The sequence below is a fragment of the Neolamprologus multifasciatus genome, chromosome 9 (assembly GCF_963576455.1).
Source record: "Neolamprologus multifasciatus chromosome 9, fNeoMul1.2, whole genome shotgun sequence".
In the NCBI taxonomy this organism is placed as follows: domain Eukaryota; kingdom Metazoa; phylum Chordata; class Actinopteri; order Cichliformes; family Cichlidae; genus Neolamprologus; species Neolamprologus multifasciatus.
The window spans coordinates 21,202,132-21,219,448 of record NC_140447.1 but is presented as its reverse complement, the minus strand read 5'-3'; the positions used below and the strand labels follow the sequence as shown (position 1 = coordinate 21,219,448).

Sequence of the window (17,317 nt, the reverse complement as noted above, 5' to 3'; positions counted from 1 at the left end):
ATGACACTTAAACATAATTTGCATAATAATTTGGAACTAATTTTGGACTTTATGCCCTCATATTCTTCCATAAACAAATACACGGGATATGTACCCCTGCCTGAGATAATCCACCTCTGACAACAATTTATACTTACACAAAAATCTAGTCTGACTGCCAATAGATACCAAAGACCTGGTCGCCTACACAGAGCAGAACGAGCACGCAAAACAAAAAAGGTTTGTGAGCAGAGGCAAGCAGCATGGAAAAATCTGATTTATCAGATAAACCAAGGATTAAGACATATAGTAAATGTAAAGTTCAGGTTATTTTAATTTAAAAAAAAACTTTAAAACTCTATTCACTGTCATGACAAGTGAGCAAAGTGGAAAGCTACCACAGTCATTCTTCATGCTGTATGACTATTGTGTTCCTGACAGAAGTTCAGTTTTAACATTTAAGAAACTTATCTGGATCTATTGGTCTAAGCACCATAACTTGGTGTTTCTGCAGTTTGAAACCAAAGTGGTCAAAGTGCCACTCATTTCCCCCAATAGGAAGCAGGATTTCCTCTTGTCCTCTCTGTCTTCTGTTTGGTGTCATTGCTCTACTCTTCAACTAAAGCCTCATAGTACTATCCTGCAAAAACATACATCAACAAAGTGCTACAAACCTCATTATATCACTCAGGTCCTCACTGCAATCCTGTTCTTCTCAATCTCCCTTTGAATCTAAATTTAGTCTTGCACAGTGCAATCTGCTCTCAGGGTTCAAGCTCCAGGCACATTTTTAGCACATAATGTCTATTTATAACAGTTTAAAGTCAATGAGGAAGTCAATAATGGGAATTAATCCTGAAAAGGGTGCTTTGTGATTTTTTTTTTTTTTTTAAAAACAAACCCCTTTGCTTTCATTATGAGTCTTACCTGACACTTTAAGTTGACTTTCATTTTCTTGCTGAATGGAGAGGTCAGATTGTTTGTTTCCTACTTCCTGCCTACCCTGCCAAAAGGTCTGCAAAGCTTGTGGAACTTCCAGGAGTTTGACCAGGCATAACTACTCATGTGACAGGATATCCATCTGTCTGATTAAAAAGGGAAGGCACTGAGTCTCTGGATCACTGTTGCTCCATGTCACACACCTTTGCATACACCAGACCCCTTTGCTCATGACGGGAAATCTCTGCTACAACCTCATCCAACAGTAACTGCAAACTACACAAGGATAATGTTGCCCTGTTTAAATTTTGCTGTGGTCCTCTGTGTCCTTCAAGTCTTCTGCGTCACCGCTGATATAGGTATGTAACACAGAAACATTTTTGTTGGTTAATACACTTGTGGCTTCATTTGAAAAACATATCCCATGGGAATGTGTTGCTGAATTTTCTTTTTGCTCTGCTCCAGACACGAGTAGCTTCCTGATTTTCAATGAAGATCACAACAAGTGCGTAAAGGTGGAGAGTGCATCCTTTATAACAGTGGATGCTTGTAATCCTCATGCCAAAGATCAACAGTTCCGATGGGTCTCTGAGTCTCGTCTCCTCAGTTTGTCCCTCAAGCTGTGTTTGGGTACTACAGCGATAAAAGACTGGGTGAAGGTGCAGCTCATGGAATGTGATGAGAGCAATGACCTCCAGCATTGGCAGTGTAAGAACGATACCCTCTTTGGCCTAAAAGACCAGGACCTGCACTTAAACTGGGGCAACCGCAATGAGAAAAGCGTCATGATCTACAAAGGTATTGGGATCTGGAGTCGCTGGAGGATATATGGCACTCAGGGGGACCTCTGTTCAAAGGGATATCAAGGTAGGAATGATGGGTACAAGAGCCTACAAAGATAGCTAAACTTGAGTGTGCTTAAGCTTTGTAGAAAGTTTAGAAATGTGTTTTAGAAGGTCCCTGAACAGTGCATGCTTTAAAGTTGTTGTTTTTATAAATTTGTAAAGAACAATAAAATTCTTACTTCAATTCAAATTATAAATGCAAAATATTACAATCTGTACAAAGTAAACTAGGTTATAAAAGTGCTATGGTTACAGATGAAATTGCATTTACCATCTAAATATCTGTATGTGGTGTAGTATGTGGAAGGTATTTTTTATCTGATCTGAGTACGAAACTTGGCTTGGCTATAATAATATTTATTGGGGATTTTGTAGTTGTCTAGGGAAAGTAACATAGTTCTCATTCTTTCCCCCTTCTTTTTGAATATTTGGACAGAGTATGAATGTTTTAGCACGTGTTAGAATACGTCGTTGTTTGGAGTGTAGCATTTGAGGATTTAAGCATTACAAAATTATGTTTTAAACTGCAGGTATAATTTTTAGAAAGATTTTCTTGGACTAGAAGGGAGCTGGTTACAGCATAGCTGTTGAGAAACTTGCTGTTCTTACTAAAAGTGAGAACAGTCAGGGATCGCTGGTGAGACAGCATAATTGTCAGTGCAGCACAGATAATAAGCAGTGCTTATGAAGGCACTCTCTGTGCACAGCATAGGCAGCAAGTCTCAACTGTATAACTGGAATCCATGGTGGATAGGTGAAAAACCCACACTTTTTAAAGCTTGGTAACTCAAACAACCAAAAGCTGTATTAAGTTTTAACATCCACCATCACTTTCAGGTCAAGCTAAAACTTTAGACTCATTTATCACACCTGATAACCTATTTGCAAAGTACAAGTATGAGTTTGCGTACTTTAATGTACTTTTGGTTTGGAGTGATTTGCAGTGATTCTTACTTACCATTTGCAACGTTTGCAGCACTTCCCAACATTCTGGAGCGTTTTGGGAAAAAACCCTTTTCATCATGCGAACATGTCCATTACAAGCACAAGTTCATTTTCTAAATTTAAATGACTGACTTTAACCAGGGCAAGAAACCGAACACTACTCCTTCTCACCCAGCATCAGTAAACAAACTTGAGGGTAAATTGGCTGAAATCAATTGAATGAAGTTCTAAAAGCTTAAGAAAAGAACCCTAAGAAGTTGGGAGGCAAACTCTCATAATTATCAATCACATGCTGGTGAAATGACTGCACGTCTCCATTATTTGTGTCTCCGCAGAGATATTCTCACTAGGAGGAAATGCTTTCGGAACCGCTTGTCAGTTCCCTTTTAAGTTCCACGAGAAGTGGTACGCCGAATGCACTAAAGACGGTCGTACGGATGGAAAGCTGTGGTGTGCCACAGAGAGAGATTATGATAAAGTGGGAAAATGGGGATTTTGTCCAACCAGAGGTAAGGAAAGAAAAATCTCTTTAACCTGAAAGATGGTCTGATCCAGTCCACTTTACATCTATAATATGAAGACAGGAAGCCCTCCATGGTTACTTTTATTAAATCATGCACAAAAACTTTGTTTTTTATGAAGAATTAAGTGCTGCAGGCCCATTTTCTGACCCTCTCTCACCTTTTCCTCTCATGGACTGTCAACACAGCACTGTCCTCTGTTTCCTCTTTTCACAGGCTTAAGTTTCCCCTGGCACTGCTCTTAAACTGAGGCAGGAAAGCAACAGCAAAATAAAGGGATCTCCCTTTACCAGACTGTTTTATAAAGTCAGAGTTCCGTCCCATCTAAGGCTGTAGAAGATGTATCTTATATTACATACTTTATATACTTTCTTCCTTTAAGTTTTGAAATTCCTATTGATACTTTCTGTTCCTGTATATCAGCTATTCCCAAAGTTAAGACTGCTGTGGCCCACCTAAAAACCACAGACTCCCATGGGGCCCACCTTAATCTTTCTTCTAATCAAAATACAAGAAAATTCTGTGTATTTCTTTGAAAATGTTATTCAAAAAGCATAAACAACACAGGCTGTTGGCTATAAATTGCTAATGTTGCCCAATCAGTGTTAAGGCCCACCTGCCACACAAACCTCAGTACTATAATATCACAAACTAACCACCTCTTATTACTAGTTTTAATTAACCTTAATATAAATAAATACATTTATATACATATGTAATTGCATATACTTGTAATTTCAAACTGAATTTCTCTTATTACGGCAGCACCACCTGCAGTACCTTCACCGCCCACCAGGGCCCCCCCAGCTCACACTTCGGGAATCACTGTTATATATCAACATGTCATCAAAACAGACATGTTTTAAATTGTGATAGCACCCAATCTTCAGTCCATATTCAAACCATGTAGGGTAATAAAAGAAACTGAATCCCTCACTGTGTACTGAAGTCAGGGAGCGTTCAATGAATTTAACTTCCTGATGTAAGTAATTTCCAGCTGTGTAATAATTTATAGCGCTTTGTGTCTTTACCATAATCTAGCATCCTCCAACTGGATCACTGACCCAGTCACAGGGGTTCAGTATCAATTAAACGCACAGTCAGTGTTGACTTGGCATCAGGCCAGGAAGAGCTGCCAGCAGCAGGGAGCCGACCTCCTCAGCATCGTAGAGCTGCATGAGCAGTCATACATTTCAGGTACATAATAAGCCTTGTATCATCTGTGTTTTATTGCTGATCATACATTAATTTCAAATGCATGTTTTCACACAGGGTTAACAAATGATTTGGGCTCATCTCTGTGGATTGGGCTGAACAGCTTGGATTTTGACAGTGGATGGCAGTGGAGCAACGGAAACCCTTTCAGATATTTAAACTGGGCCCCAGGTTAGTATGTCTTGGTATATGTCATGGAATTATGTGAGTTTTTTAAATACCTGGAGTACTTCAAAAGTACACCCTTTTATATTCAACATTAACTAACCTGTGCTTCCCACAGGTCATCCATCATCAAACCCTGGGCTAAACTGTGCAACCCTAAATGCTGCAAAGGCCTCAAAATGGGAGAGCAGCGTGTGCAGCAAGAAACTTGGTTATATTTGTCGTAAAGGAAACGCTACCAGTCTGCCCCCACCATCAAGTAAATCTCAATTTATTATGAGTCCATATCTTTACAATACAAACCTACAAAGAGTATGTTCTTAGCCCTTCTGGTCTCTGTCCACAGCCAAACAGCCTGGCTTTTGCCCCAATCACTGGGTTCACTATGCAGGAAACTGCTACTATCTGGTGAGGACTGCAGAGATGTGGAGTAATGCTTTAGCTGCATGCCGCAAAGAAGGAGGAGATCTTGCCAGCATACATAACATAGAGGAGCAGAGCTTCATTATTTCTCAGTCTGGATACAGTAAGTGTGCAAGAAGATAACAACAAATAACAATATCCTGCTAAAGTACTGAAATATCAGAAAGTAAGTACTCTATCGTGACGTGGAATAGGCCTACCTATTACCTACCTACCTATAAATGAAAAGAAATAATTTTACATTTCAAGAAAATATGAAACTAGCCTTGAGCTAATTAGCTTAGCATATCATTAGCTAGGTTGTACAGTATGAGCTTTGTAACAAACTATACCTGGCAGCACCTCCAAACCAGACTAAATAAATAAATTTGTGATGTTCATTAAACAATGCTATTATAAAAACAGCCTGAAAGAGTAAGGAGACATATATGACCACTTTCCGTCTCTCTATGCTTCAAACCTCAGTGCTGACAGATGTGCTCTGGATTGGCATGAATGACCAAAAGAACCAGATGCTCTTTGAATGGTCCGATCACTCACATGTCACCTTTACCCAGTGGCAGAGTGATGAGCCGTCTCATCTCACCAGCTTCCAAGAGGACTGTGTCCTGATTCAAGGAAAGGTAGCACAAATTCTTGCAAAACGACAATCAATTTTGTCATAAAGTTACTACTCTAAGACCCCTCTGTATTTCTTATACAGGATGGTAAGTGGGCAGATCACACTTGTGAGAAGTTGCATGGTTATATGTGCAAGAAGAAGGCCTCGGCTAAACCAATTGGAGGCAGTCTAGCAGAAGTCAACAAAGGGTGCACGCTTGTGAGTTATGTCCTCTCCTTTAAATACAGGTGCAATTTAACAGAAATGCCTTTATTCATCATTTTTTCGCCTTTTTTTAGGGATCAATCAGGTTTGGTTCATACTGTTATAACATCGGAGCTGAGAAAAAAACCTTTGAAGAGGCAAAGCAGGCATGCTCAGGGGCTGGTGCGAACCTGGTGGATGTGTCTGATAGGTATATTTCATGTTTAGATGTTTTGTAATAGTTCAAATACCAAATATCCATCCATCTCTCCATCCATTTTGTTCAGCTTATCCGGGGCAGAAGCCCAAGCAGAGAAGCCCAGACCTCCCTCCTCCAGCTTGTCCGGGGGAACAACAAGGCATTCCCAGGGCAGCCCAGAGATATAATCTCTCCAGCGTGTCCTGGGTCTGCCCCGGGGCTTCTTCCTGGTGGGACATGCCCATAAAACCTCACCCAGGAGGCGCCTAGGAGGCATCTTTGTCAGGTGCCCGACTCACCTCAGTTGGCTTCTTTCGATCTCGAGGAGAAGCAGCTCTACTCTGAGCCCCTCCCAAATGGCCGAATTTCTCACCCTATCTCTAAGGGAGAGGCCAGCCACCCTTTGGAAGAAGCCCATTTCTGCCGCTTGTATCCGAGATCTCATTCTTTCGGTCATTACCCGCAGCTCGTGACCATAGGTGTGGGTAGGGATGTAAATCGACCGGTAAATTGAGAGCTTTGCTTTTACACTCATCTCTCTCTTAACCACAACAGACCGGTACAGTGTCTGCATCACTGTGGCCGCTGCACCAATCCGTCTGTTGATCTCCCGCTCCCTTCTCCGTTCACTTGTGAACAACACCCTGAGATACTTAAACTCCTCCACTTGGGGCAGGAACTTGTCCCTAACCCGGAGTGGGCACTCCACCCTTTTCCAGCTGAGGACCATGGCCTCAGATTGGGAGGTGCTGATTCTCATTCCCACCGCTTCACACTCGGCTGCGAATTGTTCCAAAGTGAGCTGGAACCCCATCACCAGATGAAGCCAACAGAATCACATCATCTGCAAAAAGCAGAGATGAGATCCTAAGACCACCCAAGTGAAAGCCTTCCACCACTTGGCTATGCCTAGAAATTCTGTCCATAAAAAATAATGGGCAGAATTGGTGACAAAGGGCAGCCCTGGCTGAGCACATCACCCACCAAGAATGAGTCCGACTTATTGCCGGCTATGTGGACCAAGTTCTTTCAACGGTTGTATAAGGACTGAATGGCCCATAGCAATGGGCCACACACCCCATACTCCTGGACCACCACCCACAGGACCCCCCGAGGGACACGGTCAAATGCCTTTCCCAGGGAGGCTGAGGAGTGTGATTCCCCTGTAGTTGGAACACACCCTCCAGTCCCCTTTCTTAAAGATGGGAAGCACCACCCCGGTCTGCCATTCCAGGGGTACTGCCCCTGATCTCCACGCAACATTGTAGAGGCATGTCAACCAAGACAGCCCTACAACATCCAGAGCCTTCAGAAACTCGGGGCGGACCTCATCCACCCCAGGGGCTCTGCCACCAAGGATTTGTTTAACTGCCTCAGTGACCTCACCACCAGAGATTGGCTGGTCATCCCCTTCATTCCCAGATTCTGCTTTCTCCACGGAAGACGTGCCAGTGGGATTAAGGAGGTCCTCAAAGTATTCCTTCCACCACCTGACAATTTTCTCAGTCGAAGTCAGCAGCACTCCACCCGCACTATGCACAGTGCAGGTAGAACACCGCTTTCTCCTCCTGAGTCGCCTGACGGTTTGCCAGAATCTCTTCGAGGCAGTCCAAAAGTCTTTTTCCATGGCCTCTTCGAACTCCTCCCACACCCAAGTTTTTGCTTCAGCCACCACCCGCTTAAGTCCAATAACAAAACAAGTGACATGAGCATTGAAGTCTCCCAGTAGGACAACAGACTCTCCAGGAGGACCACCCTCCAGTACCCCACCCAGGGACTCAAAGAAGGCTGGGTACTCTGAACTGCCACTCGGCACATAAGCGCAGACGACGGTCAGGACTCATTCCCTGACCTTGAGGCGAAGGGAACAAACCCTCTCGTCCACTGGGAGAAACCCCAACATACCGGCAGCAAGCCAAGGGGATACCAAGATACCCACCCTGGCCCACCACATATCACCAGGGGCAACTCCAGACTGAGACAGAGTCCAGCCCCTCTCCAGGAGGCTAGTTCCAGAGCCCAAGGTGTGCGTTGATGTGAGCCTGACTATATCTAACCGGTACCTCTCAACCTCACGCACTAACTCAGCCTCCTTCCCCACCAGAGAGGTGAAATTCCGTGTACCAATTGCCAGTCTTGGTAGCCGGGGATCGGTCCTCCGCTCCTGGCCGCCGCCCGGCTCACAATGCACCCGGCCCCACGGTGCCTCCTGCGGGTGGTGGGCCTGCACCACCTTTGCTTTTTGTTCTATTGATGGACCATACATTTTCAATATTGTGCAATAATTTTCATTTACGTAGTCATTAGAAGTTTAAACTAGATTAAAATTGGATTGCACAGTCCTTGCTCATATAATTACTCAATTCTTGAGGAACATGGTTTCAGTTCTTTCTTCAGTTTTTTTTTTGTTTTTTTATAGGGGATGCAAAAGAAATCACTGGACAAGGGTAGCTTTACTAGAGCTCTGATCACTTGATCGTGATCGCCTACTTTTACATAAAAATCCTTTAATATTAGAGCCTTCATCAGACTAGTATGGACAGTACTGAACCATGACAGGAAAATTTGTATGTCTGTTTTGGACTTTACAACTATTCCACACTTAATTCTAATGCAGACATGTCACACATATGCCAAACTTTGTGTATGTTTTCATGCAGATATGAGAATGCTTTTCTGGTCAGTTTGGTGGGCTTGAGACCAGAGAAGTACTTCTGGACAGGCTTATCCAACACAGAAGACAGAAACATGTTCAAATGGACGACTGAAAGAGCAGTCAAGTTCACTCATTTCAATGTGGGAATGCCAGGTACACTCTTTAACCTTATACACTCTTTAACCTATTATAATCCAGAGTCAGTTTTGATGTGTGTTTGGCATCACTGTCCTGTTGGAATACCCATTTGTGCCCAAGTTTGTGTCCATTTGAGCCAATGATTTGAGAAGTTGTAGAATTTGGAAGAATTCACCCTTTGTGTAATGTAGCAGAACCATTGTCAGCAAAACAGTCCTAGAGCATATAGAGCATATTGCTACCACCACCATGCTTGGCAGTTGATACAGTGTTCTTAATTTACTCCTCCCCTTTACTCCTATTATTTTGGCTGAATAGTGGACAGCTTCAAATTTTAGTCGAGCTTGAAGGTGCTGATTTCTGAAACTGGCTTCACTATTGACAGTGAAGCTGGGATTACAGCAGTTTCCAGTTCATGTCAATATTCAGTCTTGGTTGTTCCTAGCTTGTTCCTGAACTAACTAAATTTCCTCTCAATTGAGGGAGAAAGTTAGGGTCTTCTTCCAGATTTTGGCAATGTGGTGACACAGCTGAATAACTTGTACTTAAGCTGATAATCTCGGAATCTGAGGTTGTTTAGAGACAGTCCTTCCCAATCTACAGTTCTTCTTCTTCACTTCACTTGGTCTTTGCCATTGTTCTGAGTATGCTGTCATGATAATCATTGTCATGTAATTCATGATCACTAATGAGAAGTTATGCTCAACGTAGTTTCTTTCATGTATTTGATTGAATCTAATCCGTATGCTTTTATCTTACTCTAATAAAAGACAGAAAACAAGGATGCGTTGCTATGACAACTGGAGTTTTTGCTGGACTATGGGATGTTGTCAGCTGCAGTAACAAGGAGAAGTATATTTGCAAGAAACGTGCTGAGGGTGTGCAGACAACAACAGCTCCACCCACCACTCTGGCCGCGGCCTGTGCTTCTGAGTGGACCCCGCTCGGCAAAGGGAACAAATGTTTCAAAGTAGGAGCACAAACTTAAGAACAATAACAAATTTGCGCCGTTTCAGTAATAAAACACTGGCTTCCCCCCCCCCCCCCCCCTTTTTTTTTCACTCCTTAATAAAGGCGTACAAGAACCGTCAAGAGGAAAAGAAGACTTGGTCTGAAGCACGGGACTTCTGCAGGGCCATTGGCGGGGACCTCATAAGCTTACACAGTCATCAGGAATGGAGAGAGCTCAAGTATGTTTACTTGCACTAGCTAACAGCTTGCATATCTCAGAATTCATACTGGGTAAATCAACAAGTCAGATAATCAGTGCTTGTGTTTTTTACTTTCATACAGTGTCTACTACAGTGAAAAATTTTGGATAGGCCTCAGCTTACAGGGAACCAATGGAGGTTTTGTCTGGAGTGATGGATCACCGGTACATAGCAATTCAGAACAATCAGGAAAAGCTTTAATTATTACTGCTCTCATTTCCTGCCTAATTATGTATCTTTCTAAAAACTTTGACCTAGTTTGACTTTGAGAACTGGGGCTATGGAGAACCAAATAACCACAATGACAACGAGCACTGTACAGAGATGGACTCTAACTTAAGAATGAGGTGGAATGATCGACACTGTGATGCCTACAACAGCTGGATTTGCCAGTTACGCAAAGGTAACACAGGCTGATCATATCTTGGAATTTCAGCTCACACAGAGCCATATTTCCAAACATTTGGTGTTAAATTAAAGCTTGGTAATATTTGTGGGTCTCGTTTATTTATTCTCAGGTGTGACTCCCAACCCCCAGCCTGTGATATCTGTACAAGGTAAGTTTAATTATTGTTCAGAGAAAAGTCTAGTTGATTCAACAGATTTTTTTTATTTCAATGAGAAATACAGTGTAGGTCAGGTGATTCACTATTTCTGTTTAGATTCAACGATGCCCTCTGCTATTTCATTGATTGGTCTAAAATGTAAATGTATACCTCATTATTTCATTTATGGTTCTTTGAGGCTAAACCCTAAGGATTCTTTAATATTTCTGACTTTTTTCTTTTCATAAGTCAACTTAAATATTTACAGAGCTGCCTGCATGACTGAACTTCTAATGACTGTTTTTGTTCTCTTTGCAGAATACAACACCACAGACGATGGATGGCTTCTATACAATGACAGCCAGTATTACCTGAACATGAACAAACAGAGTATGGAAGCAGCCAGAGCCTATTGCAAAAAAAACTTTGGTGAACTTGTAGTTATCACAGGAGAGAGCGAGAGAAAGTTCCTTTGGAAACAGGCAAGAAATATAGAATTTATTTCCAAACCTGATAAATCAAATCAGGACCTTTGTGCATTTTCTTTAAATTCTAAAATCCACAGAGTCTCTTTTTCCTTTTCCTCCTAATATAAAGTTTCATTTTATGTTTCAACAGATTTCTAGAGGAACACAAGGACAGTACTACATCGGCCTGATAGTGAATTTAGATAAATCGTTTAGGTAAATCGAAATGCATTATTTACAAAAAAAAAAAAAAAAACACTAGCTGTTTACAAACAACCTTTATCAAATGTTTAGGATTCCTGATAACTTGTTAATTCTGTACTTTTCATTTTAAGCTGGCTTGATGGCACCCCTGTAACTTACACCGCATGGGAACACAATGAGCCCAACTTTGCCAACAATGATGAAAACTGTGTCACTATGTACAACAGCATGGGTGAGTCTAATACAGAGAAAAGCCATATTGTAATTTATAGTAAATGTTAGCTAAAAAAATAATCCCTAAATCCCTTGAAATGATTTGAAATTGAATTCATTTCATAATTTTCTGTAAATTCTTCACATGTAGGGTACTGGAATGATATTAACTGTGGTATTGAGCTTCCTTCGATGTGTAAGAGAAGCAACAGTTTTATCAATACAACAATGGCCCCAACCACAGCTCCCAAAGGAGGATGTGCTCCAGAGTGGCTAGGTTTCCAAGGAAAGGTAAATACATATGTACTACACAGATTATTCCAGGTAAATGTCTTTAATTAAACAAACAAATAAATAAAAAAGTATGGAAAAATATCCTGGCCAAGTTGATTTCTGCCCATTTGTTATTTCAGTATAAACGCCCTGATTACATTTTATTTACACAGTGCTACAAATTTGTTGTGGGGAATCACAAAAACTGGCACGATGCCAGGACACACTGCATAAACCAGGGAGGAAATCTGCTTTCTATAACCAGTGAGAAAGAGCAAGGTGAGTGACAGGAGTGTTGCAAAGTGCAGTTCACGTTTAAACATATAGGTTGGTTTTCATGTGTCACTAAATTACATTGTAATAATTCCTTTTTAGCTTTCCTAACAACACAGATGCTGAACTACAAGGAAGATTTTTGGATTGGTATGAATGATGTCAACTGGGAGATGCGCTTTGTGTGGACAGATGGGAAAAGTATTTCCTACACCAACTGGGCCTTAGGGGAGCCAGCATCAGCACCTCCAGGAAGATATTTTCATGAGGTTTTTCTGAGAATTTTTTCTCTCCCTCACATGCTTTAATTTAGAAAAGACATTGAATTAGACTGAGTGCTGCCTATCCAGACAACTAATATTAAATAAACAGTTTAGTTTAACAGTATGGTGCATGTATGTGCCCCAGATGGTCCCAGTCACCTTAGCACAGTTTTAATCACTGAAATGGTAGTATTTCTTTGTTATCCCATCCTTCCAAGTCAAGGTTTGGTCTAAAGAACATATACAATATTTAAAATCTTTGTTTCATAATCAGTAATATAGAAAGAAAAAAACAACAGCAGCTATGTTTCCAGTTATCGAGTTCAGGAGCCTCTCCCAGCTGCCACAGGGTCAGAGGCGGGGCACACAGTGGCCTTTGCTGGGTGAAGAGACACAGAGAGGTGGACATCCGTGCTCACAGCCAATTTAGAGTCATCAGTTAACCTAACCTGCCTGCAGAGTATGCAAGCAGACACAGCACCACTTGTATCTACTTTTAGTTAAATAAGTAAATCTGTAAACTCTTTTATGCCACCAGCCATTCTGCCTCCATCACACAGTGATTACACAGATTATGTGTGCATGCCCCAGTGGTAATATTTATGTAAGACTAATAAGGCAAACATTTACTTACTCAAACGGTGTGTAAAAAGAAATGTCAGCATACTGTCATCATAATACGACCAATGGAAACAAACCTTTTTTTTTTCTGCTTGACAGTCCTATGACTGTGTGATCATGATGGGCACCAGTGCCAGAAAAACTGGATACTGGAAGGTGGATGACTGTCAGTCAGATTATGGCTTCATCTGTAAAAGAAAAATTGGTGAGTAACAAACTGACGAGGCCACACTATCAGTAAAGCATGCTGTTAAATTTGGAGGCGCTCTCTATTATCCTTATTTTCTCTTATAGATACTGTTTATACAAATGTATTATGCAACTCACCTCTATGAGTCACAGGATCAAGCTTCAAACAACTTTTTTTTAACTCTTGGATCTGTGTGATGTCAGTGACTAACCCTAATATGGTCATGTTGCCTATGGCCACAATAGCCCTATGCCAAGGAGTTCAAACCTGTTGCTTGTAACAGTCAGCCAATCAGAACAATCAGTTTACAATTAGCTTAACAATACCCAGCATAAACAAAAAAATTTATTTCAACATTTAAATTATTTAAAAGTGTGACTTGTCATCAATTGTTGAATGAATGCAGTTGAGAGGACGCTGAATCATGATGTTGAAACAGGCATTACAACAGAAATGCGTCCATTACTCTGCAGAGCAGTACAGCGGCATGAAAAACAAAAGAAAAACATGGAGAATGGCTAGTAGCCAAACAGGAAGCACAACCAGAAGCAAAACAGGTGATCTGACAAAAAAAGACGGGGTCAAAACAGGACTCTGTATACACAGGGGGCTGCTGAGGATGAAAAACAGGTGGAAAAGTACAGGAGCAAGTAATCAAACAGAAGTGAAAACAATGAGAGAAACAGGAAGGGTGAAAAAGTAAAGTGGAAAATAGTTACGTTTTGTGTAATCGAACTTGAATTGCAGAGCCCTTACGTAGACATTTCTTGTGACTGTGATTACCAGCTAATGTGTGTCATTTACTCAGATTCACAAATTGCTGTCAAACCCACAACTGTGTCACCAAAGACCTTCTACAAGCTCGGCAATGACTCCTACAAAGTGGTGACCCAGAAAATGCGCTGGGATGAGGCCAGGAGGCAGTGCCAAGCAGATGATGCAGAGCTGGCTAGCATCCTGAGCCCCGTAGCACACGCATACGCCACCTTGCAGATTCTCAAGCTCAACGAGCCTTTGTGGATTGGCCTCAACAGCAATGTGGTAGGGGTCTACCTGTTACAGCTTATTGCTGGTTCAAGCGGGGTTTCAAGTTGAGATTTTGACCTTGTTTCTAGCTCTGTGTCAGTTTTCATCGATTTTATTCTTTCACAGACTGGTTTTCACTTCAAGTGGGTGGATAACTGGGCTCTGTCTTACACCAAATGGGGCAAAAATGAACCTAAAAATAACTACGCCTGTGTGTATGTAGATGTGGACAAAACATGGAAGACTGCACCATGTACCAATACCTATTATTCCCTTTGCAAAAGGTCACCAGGTGAGACATTCTGTCTTTTACACTTTGTTCACACTCACTATGCAAAGTTAGCAGGCAGCTCATAAGACCGGCATAAAACCTGCTCCTTCTTTTTCAGTTGTAGCTCCCACTGCTCCCCCGCAGCTTCCTGGAGACTGTCCACAATCAACAAGCAGGAGAACATGGATACCTTTCAGAGGCCATTGTTATTCCTTCTTCAGCTCAGTGACCAACGACTGGGCCCACGCCTCAATTGAATGTATAAAAATGGGTAAGTTACAAATAATTCAACGTAAACAGAGAATTATGTCCATGTTTATAACCTTCAGCTTTTAACTGTTGTACCATGTTTATCAGGTGCTTCTCTAGTAAGTATTCAGGACCCTATTGAGAGTAAATTCATAGAAGAGAATGTGGAGATTCTCCAGGACAGTGCCAAAACCTTTTGGATTGGCATGTACAAGACCCATGAAGGTAAGGTTAAATTCAGCATAATATATACATGTATATACACACCGACACATTGGATATGTATTGATAAATTAACATGTGTCTCCGCTTCAGACAAGTGGATGTGGATCGATAACAGCCCTTTGGACTATACCAACTGGAAATCAGGAATGCCACAGTCAGAGTCGTGTGTGTACATCAGTTCTTACACTGGTCTGTGGAGTACGACAGACTGCAGAAGGTCATTTTCTTACATCTGCAAAACACCAAAAGGTAACTTAAATAAGTTTTTTTTAAAAACAAAAACAAAAAAATTCAAATAAGCCTTGTATGTATTTATTTATTTATTTACTGATTTATCATTTTTAGTTATTAAACCTACAGAAAAGCCTCCATTTGTTGGTAAGTTGTTAAAAATATATAACTATTAACTATATTTTTTAATTTTTCAAATCTGAGTAAATTCACTGCTCCAACTCTATGTTTTTGCCTCCTCAGCCCACGTCGTCCAGGAAACTACACACGGGTCTGCTGGCATCACTGTGGCTATAGTATTAATTGTAATCGCCATAGTTGGACTTGGTGCCTTCCTCCTGTTCCGTAAAAGGATACCTAGGATACCTGCCCCAACCCTGGGAGAATCCACCTTTGACAACAAGTTATACTTCAATAATCCAAATCGAGCAGCGGTGGACACCAAAGGGCTGGTCGCGAACATAGAACAGAATGAGCAAGCATAGAAAGGCAGGAGAGGATTGGCAATCAACCCCATGAAAATTAGATTTCTGTTTTCATTTTATGTTTATATTTTGGATCACTTCTCTGGAAACTGGAACTGTTTGGGGGGGGGTTGTTTGTTTTGGGTGGGGATTTGAGGAAATTGTACGATTTGTATGAAAAATAGTGATTACAAATTATTGCGTTTTTGTTTTTCATGATAATGTAAAATGTGAAATGTGTACAAAAATTTTTGTTTTGTTTTAATGAATGATGAGAATGACAAAAAGTGAATTTTAGTGCTATTTGACAAATCTTTTTATGGCATTTAAATCAAAGCCCGATTAAAAAAATATGACAACACGAAGAAAAAAAATTACTATTTTTTTTGCTTTTAAGTGAATGAATAGAAGTATTTATTTAGAGCCGTGATATACATGAAGACTGGGCTGATTTCCACTAAGTTATGGTAAACATGAATAGTTGAATCTAATAGAGCTGCAGGCAACATGCTTAGTTTCCACTGTGATGTTTATGTAACCATGTGTAGAAAGGAAAGAAAGAGCGGCCCTTCTCCATCAGGAGAAGCAGCTAATCACCTGATGGCAGGGAGGTGGTAAGTAAAGGAGGACAAAAAAAACATTTTATTTATAAAACCACTCCAGGGTGTTCAGGACAACAAAAACCTAAAAGCACACAAAGCAAACTAGCAGTCCACAGTATATTAAGCCTACAGTCACCATGGTCTTAAACTAAGTGCTCAATAAACCATTGGAACAAAAAGCCTTTCATCAGTTGTGCCTCAATATGAATCACCTGTTGCTGGGTCCAACTCCATGGCCATGCCTGGCAAAGACTCAATATGGCCCGCTGGATTTCATGGGACACTGTGAAGGAGGGCATTGAATTGTAATTTTACAACTTTCACAGCTTTTTATACTGATGGGGATCTCTCCCATTGCCATTCATACTACGCCAGATTAAGTAAGTAATAGATAAACACTTAAATGACAGAAAAGTCACAGACATTTTCTGCAAATTGACAAAAACCTTTGTTTTATGATTACAAGACAGTCATTGAGTTAAGCACATGCTTTTTTTTCCCCTTACAGTTTTAATTTAAGAGTCATGCTGACAGATTTCTTTCATTACCTATAACATATAGAAAATCTGAGACAGATTAATTGCACTAACTTCTTTTTCTAATACTAAGATTGGGATTAAATGTATACTTAAACTTCTTCACCCTGACAAACACAGGGATTTTACAAAGTGGGCTGTTTGTGGCCCTGGAATGTGAAATGAGTTTGACATACCCGTTTTATATAAAAAGCTATTAAAAAGCTGCCAGATCATTTCACGAGTCCCTCCTGAGCAAACACCCTTGTTCTTTTTTAATTTATCGAGCACAACCAGGATATCATTAACGCTACATTGAAGATGTTGTTCTGCATTAGAAAGGTCAGGAAAACTCTCTGCTTGCCTCTATCTACAAATCTAAAGAAACTTTTGAAAATGGCTTTTGTTTGTCCATCTTATACACGAGACACGGCGTGCATAAGTGTGAGCACTTTGCTGTCACAGCCAAGAACGATGTTTCTTTTTTCATAGCCTGCATTGCACCTGTTTTTTCTGGCAGTATAGATGCTCACAGTGACTGGATTAAGAGCATGAATTGAAACTTTTATGGATTTTTCTTGGTAGGGATGTGATATGTATTGATAGAAAAGAAAATATATGATGTAGAGAGACAGAAAAAATAC

General features: G+C 40.9%; 1 protein-coding gene across 1 annotated transcript; it reads left to right on the top strand.

Moving 5' to 3' along the window:
* The first annotated feature begins 1,082 nt into the window (after window positions 1–1,082).
* On the top strand, window positions 1,083–15,930 carry mrc1a (mannose receptor, C type 1a). The gene is made up of 30 exons (XM_085173119.1): window positions 1,083–1,277; window positions 1,384–1,785; window positions 3,044–3,217; window positions 4,271–4,426; window positions 4,502–4,615; window positions 4,728–4,868; window positions 4,956–5,135; window positions 5,498–5,655; window positions 5,736–5,852; window positions 5,933–6,048; window positions 8,697–8,845; window positions 9,601–9,800; window positions 9,905–10,020; window positions 10,124–10,205; window positions 10,300–10,444; window positions 10,560–10,598; window positions 10,905–11,068; window positions 11,205–11,269; window positions 11,389–11,489; window positions 11,622–11,761; window positions 11,917–12,022; window positions 12,119–12,285; window positions 13,000–13,105; window positions 13,899–14,131; window positions 14,243–14,408; window positions 14,506–14,658; window positions 14,745–14,861; window positions 14,952–15,110; window positions 15,207–15,239; window positions 15,336–15,930. The coding sequence occupies exons 1-30, from the start codon at window positions 1,208–1,210 to the stop codon at window positions 15,575–15,577; spliced, it is 4,311 nt and encodes a 1,436-aa protein (XP_085029245.1). The 5' UTR covers window positions 1,083–1,207; the 3' UTR covers window positions 15,578–15,930.
* Window positions 15,931–17,317: the final 1,387 nt, after the last annotated feature.